General features: G+C 39.9%; 1 protein-coding gene across 9 annotated transcripts in view; it reads right to left on the bottom strand.

The window, feature by feature from the left end:
- Window positions 1–12,810, bottom strand: part of VPS13B (vacuolar protein sorting 13 homolog B) — a 459,486-nt gene that overhangs the window by 202,193 nt on the left and 244,483 nt on the right. For all 9 annotated transcript variants that reach the window (XM_084510475.1, XM_084510471.1, XM_084510472.1 and 6 more), the window contains one exon: window positions 12,305–12,511. In XM_084510475.1, coding sequence (XP_084366601.1) covers window positions 12,305–12,511 — 207 coding nt within the window. The remainder of the gene's footprint in view (window positions 1–12,304; window positions 12,512–12,810) is intronic.

Raw genomic sequence — 12,810 nt, 5'->3', positions numbered from 1 at the left:
AGACCAAGCAAAATAGCTCATATGGAAGCATTTATGTTGATAAGTCACATTTTCAATCAACTCAAGCCTACAGTTTAATTACAGGATTTCTATCACGTATACACGTTCTCTTATCACCATCCCAACCGTAAGACAAGACAAAAAGGTAGGTCAAAATCTTTCAGAAATTTTGTACGCAGCATATTATGACTTTGGGCTATTTGATAGACACCAAATGATGCAGCTGACATTAGAATTTATTACATAATGAAGAATACAATTACTTTTTCCATCTTCTTCAGAGAAACACTGAACGACAGCTTCTACTTTGAGCTTTCAGCTTTAAGTCACTCAGATTAACATTTACTATGTTTTTTTTTTTCCCCCTGCAAACTTTTAGAGGATACAAATAGATAGAAAAACAAAGGTATTTTATCATTGTGCAGCTACCTCTATCCTTTAAAAACCTACTGATACCTATTAAAATGGATAAGAACACTGTCAAATCGCTGACATACAGAACTTATCTCTCCAGATATTCATTCACATGACAAAAGGAAAGCTTGTGCACCTAGGATATGTTACTGGAAAGGAATACCTAAATGTGAGACTACAGTATCTGGAGCAGTTCAGCAGATATAGTATGATGTGCTGATATGAAAACTAAGATTCATTTCACCTTTAATTTTCCCACTGACAGTGGTTTTGCATTGAACAAATGCATGAAACCAGGTGTAAGCTCAACTGCTTACAGCTCTGAACAGACTACTTGTAGAGTCACTGGTGACTGTCTTTTGAAAAATTGTTACATTACAGAGAACTACAGAAAATTAGCTGCTAATTGAGGCTTACTCCTCTATTTCTTGCTTCCCTCCCTGCTCTTTCTTGTTTGAGCGTTACACGGTATTCTCATTGAATGAACTTCCTTATACAAAAACACCTGAAATCCCTCTCCAAGATAGGGACTTAGCAAGGCCCTTTTGCTTTTATCATTTGTTTATTCATCCTCCTTCTGTTTTTCTCTTACATAGCCTGTACAGTTATATTACTAATGAATAAAAATTGGGAAACTACCATGGAAAGTGTCAGGCCTGGCACTCTCCCAGCATCTGAAAGGATACAGGGAGAGCAGCCACTTCTCCAGTACTATCCAGCATTAGTCCTTATTGCTTCTTCTGAAATGGCAGCCTTCGTTGTAAGGAAAGTGATATAGGCAAGGAAGCAACATCCTATTTTGCCATCCTCTGATTATCTCTGTCACCCACAGAATCAAAGAATTGCTTGGGTTGAAAGGGACCTTAAAGATCATCTAATTCCAATTCCAACCCCCCTGCCTTGTCAGGGACACCTTTCGTTACACCAGGTTGCCCAAAGCCCCATCCAACCTGGCCTTGAACACTTCCAGGGATGGGGCACCAGTGCCTCACTACCATCTGAGTGAAGAATTTCTTCCCAATGTCTTATCTAAACCTATTCTCTTCTAGTTTAAGACCGTTACCCCTTCTCCTTTCATTATCTACCTGAGTAAAAAGTCATTTTTCCATCCTTTTTGTAAGACCCCTTTAAGTAGTGAAAGGCCACAATGAGGTCTCCCTGAAGCCTTCTCTTCTCCAGGCTGAACATCCCCAGCTCTCTCAGCCTTTCTTCACAGGAGAGGTGCTGCAGCCCTCTGAGCATCTTTGTGGCCTTCCTCTGGACCTGCTCTAACAGCCCCACATCTTTCTTGTGCAGGGGGTCCCACACCTGGACGCAGCGCTCCAGGTGGGACCTCACAAGGGCAAAGCAGAGGGGAACAATCACCTCCCTCCACCTGCTGGCATCTCCTCTGTGGATGTGGCCCAGGGTGGAGTTGGCCTTCTGGGCTGCAAGCACACACTACTGGCTCATGTCAAGCTTTTTGTACACCAGAACCCCCAAGTCCTTCTCCAGAGGGCTGCTCTCAATGAGTTCTTCTCCCAGTCTGTCCTCATGTCTGGGATTGACCCAATCCAGGTGCAGCACCTTGCACTTGGCCTTGTTGAACCTTATTAGGTTAATGTAGGCCCCCTTCTCAAGCTTCTTCAGGTCCTTTTTGGATAGTATCCATTCCTTCTGTTGTATTGACTACACCTCTCCGCTTGGTGTCATCTGCAAACTTGCTGAGGGTGCACTTGATCCCACTGTCTGTGTCATGGATAAAGATACTACATGGCACCATTCCCAAGATGGACCCCAGAGGAACTCCACTCATCACCGGCCTCCACCTGGACACAGACTTCACCTGACAGCCGGGACTTCTCAAGTATGATGGAGAGGCTTGGTAACTCCATCAGCCAGTTCCGTCAGGCCCCTGGGATGCATGGCATCAGGCCCCATAGACTTGTAACTGTTTAGTTTCATCAGGTGGTCTCGAACCTGCTCTTTGCTGACAGTGGGAGGGACTTTGCTCCCTCAGCCCTTGTCTATGGGTTCAGGGAAACAAGAGACATTGGAAGCCTGACTGGCAGGGAAGACTGAGACAAAGTTGTTGATTACCTCAGCCTTCTCCATGTCTGTTGTTACCAGTTCTTCCTTCTCATCTATCAGAGGGGGTACACTTCCTTGGACTTCTTTCTCTGACCACGGTACCTACAGAATCCCTTCCTGTTGTTCTTTGCATCCCTTGCCAAGTTCAGTTCCATTTATGCCTTGGCTTTTATGATCCCACCCCTACACATCCGGACAGCATCCCTGTACTCTTCTCAGGCTGCATGCTTCTACTACACATACATTTCCTGCATTTTCTTCTTACACCTCAGTTTGCCTCCAACCTGCCTCCCCTCAGCTATTATGCAAAGATATAAAAAGCAGGAGTAGAAACGTATTCTTCCAGAGCCTGAATGAACACAGCGATTTAAGAATCCCCTTTTAATCATTTCTTACTTGCAAGATCCTCTCTCATCAGAGAAGCTCCATCCTATGTCATGACTGCAGTTTTACATCATTCAGCACGGCATCTGCTCTGAGAGTTTGTTTCTGCCAACACATTTCTTTCTCGTTGTGTCTTTTGTATAACTCATCCAAACAGTTCTTTGACACACTGCCTTCCAATAACTTCCCACACCTTTGTAACTAGCCTTTAAATGATACTCCTAAAAGATGATGCTTCTGTTGCTGGAGTCCCATTTGTCTGGAGACGAGAGTACTTTAGAAAAGGGGGGATCCTGTAAGCCAGGCAGCTGTGGAGGAATCAGCCAGCCAAGGCCAACCTGCCATAGCTGATATCCTCAGATGAATTTCACAGGATATCAAGAAATGCAGGCCAGTTAAAGGTCAAGGAAATGGAGGAACAATACTTGTTTAAACCTGAGACTGTGTTTATGTTCAGTTCAAGTCAAAGTTGAAACCAATATTGATGTGTTGTGGACTGATCTGCTGCTCTCTATTCTTTTTCATTTTATAAAAAAGCATTTTTCCTCTTTATTTTTTATTTTTTTTGAGCTGGAGCATTTTTGAAGTTCCTTTCATACTACTGGCACATTTCATTTGCTAGACTGCAACTTACAAACTGTGATGGAGGGGGTAGGAGTGAGAGACAGTCCCCTCCCTCCCCATTCACTGTCACAGTAGACATGTTCCAAAATGCTTTTTGTATGAAAATCAACTCTGTTCTAAAATGTTGGCAGATCTCTACATTTCTGATAATACAAAGAAAAAAAAAAAAGAAGACAACAATAGTAAATTAAACATTAAGTGATGCACTTAACAGCACATACATACTGCCACCACGGCAATTTTTTAATTTTACACTTTGGTTCTTCTTTTTTCAGAATGTAATGTGTTCAGATATTTCATGCATTTTTTAAACTTTTTTTTTTCCTCTACAGAGAGCTGTTTTTGTTTAGTGGTTTGAGGATATAGATAACTTTGTTCTGCAGAAAACTGAGGCAACTGTTTTCCCACACTTTTCTTGAAGCTTATTTTTCTGTAGCTATTAAATGATGCAAAAGTATCAGCCAGTTGATAATTTCGACACAAGGTTAATTGCAACTGTAGTTCTTCAAGAATCTCACAAATACTGTTATATAGCATAAACCCAGACATACATAAGCAGCAAATTAACTCAGGAATGTGTAATCAAATTTAAAAGCAGCAAACCCTGAATTTTAGGGAATGTGTCCCCTACCAACTTCCAAGCCCATTAAATCTATGAATTTTTATCTAAAAACAGTTACAGGCTTCAATGTATCATTAGAAACTGCTTCTTCCTTTTCTACATACCTAAGGCTTTGGAACAGGCTTTATATCTGATATATTATAACTGAAAAATATACAGGTGAGGAAAAGAGGCCAAGGTGCCTGCAGTTTCCATTGATGTCGCTGGAGCGAAGCTTACACTGGCACAATTCCAGTTACGTTTGTGCTTATGCTCGTCTGATTTGCAGATGTTTCTGACGTGAATTTCTGTAGCGTGAGGTGGACTGATTAAAACAAATTCAAATGCTGTAGCACATAATTGTGTAGATGTAGAAAGAAAACCAGCCCCTGAATATCTAGGAATCAAGTGGAGGCTGTTGATATAAAACACCAGCGCAGAAAAAATAAGCATCTTGATCTGCGAAGCAAGCAATGCTATCAGAAATAAAGGAACTATGAACCTCTGGCCAGAGCTGTAACACCAAGGAGCTGTTTTCATGGCAGAATAAGTTGGGGCTCTGACACCTGGACCTGCAATCGCTAGCATTTTAGGGCTTGTTTGATCACATAGACTGCAAAACCTAACCAAAGACTCAACTCAACCATGCTTAGCTTTGCTCCCCGATTCAGTATTCAGGCTAGTGGTTGCTCACCTGGTATTTCAAGTCACTTATGTGTTTTACCACTTGCACTTGCTAGCTAGATGATAGAGCTAAAACTGCATTCAGCTGAAGCTTACAGAGATAGCCTCTTCAGTTTGCAGCTATGCCAGCTGAAGAGCTTATCAACAGACATCCCCAGCTGCTCATCGCTATGTCCCAATCAAATGTTACAGGCTCCTCCTATCTTCTACTTCAGCAATCCAATATGAACATACTATCCACATTTTTTTTTTCTATCACTCAAACATACGTAAACAGTTGAACTGGCCCATTCTCTCTCAGTAGCAGGAGCAATACAGATGGATCCTTTGAAGGCAGAAGCTGCTATGTGGCTCTCCTTTGTGGTGAAAAATGGAGATTACATTTCTTCTATTTCTTCTAAACTTTATATTAATGGTATTGTATCCTAAAGCATTGGGCAGAGTCACAGGGATTGAAAAAGTCATGAACTGCAGTAGCTGAAGTCTTTTTTGTTGTTGTTTTAATAAGCTCAAATTCTTAGAATTTTTTTCACTGAAAAACTAAGAAAATGAAGTGAAAAGACAGACTGTGCTCTTGTTTCTCATGCAGTTTCAATTTTTGTTTTGCATTTTCAGCACCCAGCGTGGTATTGTTAAATATGTTTATGCATTAATTTTCTGCTCCGTTTCCAGATCCACAGAAAAATCAAGCCAGAGTCAGAAACACTGAGCTATTTTCCCACAACTTCTCATGCCAAGTCCTAAAATATACAATTTAATTCTTTCACCAATTGTTGCAAATTGACCAATATACTGAGTTTATTTTCTTAGCAGAATTTATCTTTGTTCATCAGGAAGAACCAAACATATGAGGCCTTCATCCTTGGCCTGCCTAAAGCTCAGGGATGATCACAGTTTGGCCACACTACTGCTATGCCTTATCAAAATAACTTCTGCGTTCTTGCTCAATCACTGAGTTTCCCCAAGGACTAAACACTTCTACCACTGTTTGTACTTAAGTAAACAGTAACAAGTGGCCTGTTGTAGTCTGTACTACCTTTGCTCTTGCTGTTCCAAAGGAGGGATGGTAAAAATGATTAACTGTTTCCATCCCTTCAGTACTTATAAGCCTCTCATGTCTTACCACCACCCAGACTAAAATTCAGTAAGCTAGGTAGCTTTATCTGTACTGGACTGCAGTATTCCCTATCAACCTGTCAGCATGGGAAGAATTATACACAGTTTAAAATATAAATAATCCAGGGACCATATAAACAAATTACTTCTTTTACTGTTTCATACAAACAGTTGTGAGAGTTTGCTTTCTTCTTACTCTTTTATAGCAAGTCCACTGCAGCTGAAAGAAGCTTTTAAAAGAAATCATGTCTCCCACAGAACAAAATAATACATTAACTGCAAAACCTCTGAAGTTAAAAAAAAAATATACCTATTGTAGTGAATTATTTTTGTTTGACAGATTGCAAAATTTCAATATTAAAAACTGTAGGAACATGTAAACAAAATAAAAACTCTGATAAACAAAACACAAACGAGATTTCCCAAATTCTTGGAAAATGTCCCTAAGCCAAACCTGTAGATGAATATATTACTGTTTAATTACTCCATATGCTTTGTTGCTGTTAGTCGGCAATAATGGCTATAAAAATAGCTGCAAAGCTTAAACTGTGGCTGATGCACTCCATTTTGATATATCACCCCCTCCGTTTCTTTCATGAAAAATCCGAGTGTTACAGTAGGCTGAATACAAGTTATAACTGACAAACATAGGATGGTATCTTCCAGTTCAAACAACAAGGACCACATTGCTTGTAACTTTAAGCTGATATAAAGTACCTTCAAATTTCCAAAGACCACAATACGCCTCCATCGGTAATCAACAATGTCATTTTAGAGAATGTGAAGAACTGAAGTACATGGTATTTAAATGGAGGTTAAAAGAAAAATATTCTTCTATTTCTCAGAGTATTTGCAAGCTGTCTTCAGACCTGCCAGTATCAAGGCAGTGATCAAGCAAGGTTTTGTTGGTGTTAGGTCTCCTGGCCAGTGAGTGCCAGTATTTAACTGCCTTGTGTGCACTTATTGATCCCTTGATGGAATTAATTCATCCTCTGCTTCCATGCAGTATGACGTATTCTCAGTTGGTTAACTTTCCTGACATCCCAGTTCCTATAGTCACTATTTCTTTGAGGTATTAAAGATAACTTCTGCCTTCTCCTCTTCAAACAGCAATCCCTCTCCATGGCTCAGATTTTCTGTACCAGTCTGAAGAGTACTTGAAGACACTTAGAAGTACTGAAGAGTACTCCATGATATATATGGAGCTGATAAGTATTGGTTACTCCCCCCACCCTTCTTTTACACTTTCTTGAAATTCAAATTATTTCTTCCAGAAGGCACTCTGAAAAATAATCAGCTCTCAACTGAGGGATCTCTCAACAACACAATGCAATTGAGTTTTAAAATACTTGATTGGATTTCACGAATTACGCTCTTATGAACAAATGGGGTCTCCAGATAAAATCTTATTTCTAAAATAGCTGTCATATGCAATGATACATATGTAGACAGACTGTGAAGGACTATGCTTTTACACCAGACCCACAAGAAAACCTTGGCCTAACTAGAAATAGCATGGTATAGCAGACTGACATCTGTAGCCCATTAGGCAAGTTGACAGGTAGAACTAGCTGCTGTACTTCACAGGAGACAAAACAATCAAAAAAATCTGTCTCAATTTCTTGCCTGCAAGGCCTATTGGCTTACTTTGACTACTGCTGGGGCAGAGGAATTGCTGGACAACACTTCCTCTCTGTACAGATACCTCTCAGATGCACCTTTACTTCTATAATAGGAGACCATGCATACTTGAACATACAAAGAAAGTTACTTTTTTTCAAATAAAGTCTATACAGAGACTATCCCTAAGGTTTTCAGTAGAATAAAATAGTCCAAAGTAGCAGCTGCAGGTAGCAGAAGAGACCAGGTTCTCCCTCTCTCATCTTCTTATCCTACCCTCTTCAAATAAGGAATTAGAATTTCATGATCACACTACGTACAGCAAGGTATGGTGACTGTAATTGAATTAGCAAAAGGAAACAAGGAAACTAAGTAATTACTCTCAAAAGACAAATGGCTTTCACTGGTTAAAAAGAATGAGGGAGAATATTCCTTAGCTTATTTTTCAATGCATTTCTTTAATTTTCAACAATCCTTACCTCAAAGAACTGCACAGCAACCATGTCACTAATGAAAATCTAGCTTGTACTTTGATACTAGGAAATATGTTGAATAAGTTCAGAGACAGCCACCAACTGCAGAAGAAAATGTGTTGCAGAAATACTGCCAACCATTATGTTACCCATTATTTAATTTATATTGTCTAAAATAGTCCATTAGAACTGTGAGAAGACAGTATGGTTCCTTTTATTATTTCTCGCTGGTTGGCCAAGTGTGTTTCTCCTCCCTCCTTCCCTTTCCTACCCCCAGCAGAACTACACAACTCACAGACATCAGGACTGTGCACAGTCTCAGGAACAATGTTAGCTACTTTTCAGAAGATGATCCACGAAAGATCATTTCATACCTTCAGAATGCTTTGAGATTTATTTTTGTTTCACTGTGCAAAACTAACTTTCATCAATAACTTCTTTCAAGTGATCACAAGACCCATATCAAGGGAGAATTTATAAATGCTAATAGCACCCACAAATTCAAATAAAGCATTTTTGTTGCTACCAGTGTCACAGGAATTTAAACCCTTACTTGACTTTCCATGCCACGGATTCTCTCCAAATCTTTTTTTTTTTTTTTTTTTTTCAATCACAGTATTTTTAAACCTTCTCCTTTCTCTTTTTTTATTGTAAATGTAAATCCTTGCATGCCCTACATATGGTTTTCAACTTAATCACAATACACTTAATATTCCCACCCAGTGAACCAGAAATGGATTAAGATTCTCATGAACTGCTGGGCCAAAAACATTACCCTTCTATGCTTAAATAACTTCATGAATCCTTTCCTGACAATACCAAATTTAGCCTTCGAATTTTCATTTTGCATTTCTGTAAAAGAACTTCAAACAACCTCACATATCTAGCTACATATCACTGATTCTATGATTCTAAGAATAGTTTGGGTTGGTAGGAACATTAAAGCCCATCTAATTCCAAACCCCTGTCTTAGGTAGGGACACCTCCCACCCGACCAGGTTGCTCGAAGTCAAAATCATTCCATATGACAGCTCAAAGTCCCATCCAGCCTGGCCTTGAACACTTCCAGGTATGGGGCAGACACAGCTTCTCTGGGCAACCTGTGCCAGTGCCATACCACCCTTTGAGTAAAGATTTTCTTCCTAACACCTAATCTAAATCTTTAAACTCTTTTAAGTTTAAAGCCATTTCCTCTTGTCCTATCACTGCAGTCCCTGACAAAGAGCCCCTCTCCAGCTTTCCTGTAGGCTCCTTTTAGGTACTGGAAGGCTGCAGTGAGGTCTGTCTGGAGCCTTTTCTTCTTCAGGCTGGATAAACCCAACTCCCTCAGCCTGTACTTATAAGAGAGCTGCTCCAGCCCTCAGATCATTTTCACGGCCCTCCTCTGGACTTGCTCTACTGCTGAATGTCATGCAGTACTCTAGGGGAGGTCTCATGAGAGCAGAGCTGAGGGGGACAATCATCTCCCTCGCCATGCTGGCCACACTGCTTTTGATGCAGCCCAGGATATGGCTGGCTTTCTGGGCTGCAAGCATACATTGCTGGCTCATGTTGAGTTTCTCATCAACCAACACACCCAGGTCCTCCTCCTCAGGGCTGCTCTCAATCCACTCTCTGCCCAGCCTGTATTTGTGCTTGGGATTGCCCTGGCTCAGATGCATGACCTCGCACCTGGCCTTGTTGAACCTCATGAGGTTCACACAGGCCCACCTTTCAGGCCTGTCCAGGTCCCTCTGGATGGCAGCCATTCCCTTCAGCGTGTTGACCACACCACACGGCTTGGTGATATCAGCAAACTTGCTGAGGGTACACTCAATTTCACTGTTCATGTCACCAACAAAGATTTTAAATATTGCTGGTCCCAATAGTGAGAAACATCACTCACTCCTGATCTCCACCTGGACACTGAGCAGTTGCCTGCAACTCTTGGAGTGCAAACGTGTATGTTCTCCCACCTCACTGCCTCCACTAAGCAAATGACACCTGCCTCAGTATGTTTTTCTGCCAGTGTATTTGCATATCTCTTGTGCCTGCTCTTTCTTCTGGATTGCCTTCCTATTCTGGCCACAGACGGAACACCTTGGGTTGAGAGCTTTGAATGGAGATGGACAGGAGCTTAATTCCTCTATCAGTCTTTCAGACATATGATCTATGTGGCTTCACACAAAGATTTTCTCCTGTTTCCATCTTTTTTCTTCCTTCATACCTTGAATAATAATATCCTCCAAGCATAATCAATCTTTTAAATTTATTTATATTGTCTAGCATAAAGATACATTCCTTTCAAAGCAATTTTCAAATCTTGGTTGTAAAGTGCTGTGTCAACTCTAAGTCCCCTATTGTGAAAAAAATCCAATATTAATGCCAAGTGTTTCAATACAACTTTCTTTTCTAACAAGACTGAGATTCTGATCCTACCTTCAGAGTGGAAAAGGCTGAACACAAATTTTACTATTGCTCTGTTAGCTACTTCACCAAACTTCACTTAGATCAGGAGAAAATTTATTTAGCTAGAGCACGATATTTGTTGAGAATAGGAAGAAAATGAAATAAATGATGAACAGTATTTTGCAAGTAGTAGGATGTGAATGCTGAACTTAAACCCACGTTGCCAAAATAATCTTGGTAACATATGGATTAAAACAATTACTGAATCAGTTTCAAGTAATTGTTTAAATACAGTATGTACTCTAAATACTGCTGTCTATATAGAGGGTCAAAAACAAATTGTTATTTATAAAGCTGGTGGGTTTTGGTTTTAATGTAAAAGGAAGTTGATGTTAGTAGGTGAAAAAATTCTACTTTTGTGGACTTACTGTTTTCTTACTGTTATTGCTTTCCTTCAATTTTGTATCCATAACAAGATTTTTGCAACAGAGATCACATGCACACAGAAAGAAATTAGAAATTAATATTTTAGCGAAATGACTGAAGAACTAAAGCTTAATCTCTAACACCCTTTAATGAATTACTTGTGTGTACGTATGTGCATACATGTCATGCATATGTTATAGTAAGCACCAGCAATCACCGTTTTATTCTCTCCAAGACCTGGAATTAATACAAGCTACATATAGGGTCAAAGCAATCCTGGTCCAATGTTGTTAAACTATGGAATTGCAGTTAGCATTCAAACTGCCAAGTATTTGACTGTCTCAGAACTTCCAGGTACCCCTAAATCACTGTGGTTATCCTGAGAAAGGAAAGAATTGAGCATTGCATCCATATTATAAAATATTGGTGTACCTTCATCTCATCTTATGCATTTACAGGTCCCTGATGAAGCACAAACAAGGCCAACTAATCAATGTAACTAGTAAGCCTGTGAGGGGCACTAAGAAAATCACAAATACTTGGCCTATTCAGATGCATAGGTTCTTGTGACCCACCATTCTAATGCATCAGCTAGCTGGTGAGCTAATGATGGTCATGGATGACATTTAACAACGTACTTAATCTCTGTGTGTGCCTAAGACTAAAATGTTATTTTGAGGCATGGGAAGGACTTTTGCTTCTTTCCCATGCGAAGAAAAGAAGGCTGATTCTTCCTGTCAGCATAAGATCAGGTACCAGTTTGCTCCAAGCAGTTACGCAGTGCTACAAATTAAGGAAGCAGAAATAGATAAAAACAAGCAGCCAATCTTTCTCATATTTGAAGCTGCATACCAAAATCCTCATGTGACAAAGTTACAAAACACCCCTGAGACACGGGACAGCTGGGACATTGGAAGAAGTAGAGCTCCCGAAGTAGCTGATGGATGGAGGATAACAGTGCCTGAATGGATCTGGCACGAGCGCACAACTGGGTAACCTGCAATGCCAGCCTTGGGAGTCTCCACATCCTGGTACCTCTTCTGGCTCGTCAATAGAGACTACATGCAGCAGCTCTGCAATGTCTCAGTCTTCATTTTGACTGGCTTCAATACGACAGGCTGACTGCCTGAAGCTATTTGGAATGACTCACATGCAGCACAGGTACCACAGGTACTTCAAAAATACCAGTTACTATTCTAATAATTCTGGACTTGAAAAATACCTTATGCTTCTTGACCTGAAAATACTAACCATAATTTTCTTAGAAGAGTTAATATTCATTCAATTCAAAGAGAAACAATCCAGACAAATGAAAGAAATAGAAGAAACACTGCAACCATTTTTTTTTTTCCTACACCAAAGAGTAATGATGTATCTTTATTAGCTGATCAGGAGCAAAGCTACTTTCCATACGGACACCACTGCTCTTTATTGATTCTTTTCATTTGTACTTGACTGAACTCCACGAATCAGTATTCGTGTGACATTTTTTTTTAAGACTTACCTCTGTAGTGGTCCCAATGTCAGCTGAAGGGCTGTATGTGCTGGTATCTGGTGGAGCAGTACCAACACTACTTTTAACTGGAGAGCTAGGAGGAGCAGGTCCTGTCATGGTTTCAGGATAAACAGAAGACTGATACAGAATTCCTTTCCTCTGAATTTTATTCCAAACTTTACTTGTAATCTCAGCCAGTTCATACAAAAGCTGCACCTGAAAGAAAAGAAAAAAATTAAGGAAGCATTTCTTAATGAGGTGGAGGAAGATGATCAAAATCAAAGTCCTCCAGTGAGACTTAAAAACATAGAACTGAAATCCTCAGAATTTATAACGTTCTGATAAGCAACTACATTGCAACTAAAATAATTAGCAGCAGTCACAGTATAGTGATTTTGATAAAAATAATCTGTTCTTTGTCTAATAATCCAGTATGTAGTTCATAAAAGTACAGCCAATAATCCGAGCTTGTAAAACTTTTACTAACATAAATTTTAACAATTAAACAAAGGTAA

The sequence above is a fragment of the Aythya ferina genome (assembly GCF_964211825.1).
Source record: "Aythya ferina genome assembly, chromosome: 2".
Taxonomy (NCBI): Eukaryota; Metazoa; Chordata; class Aves; order Anseriformes; family Anatidae; genus Aythya; species Aythya ferina.
This window is presented reverse-complemented; position numbering and strand designations above follow the sequence as displayed.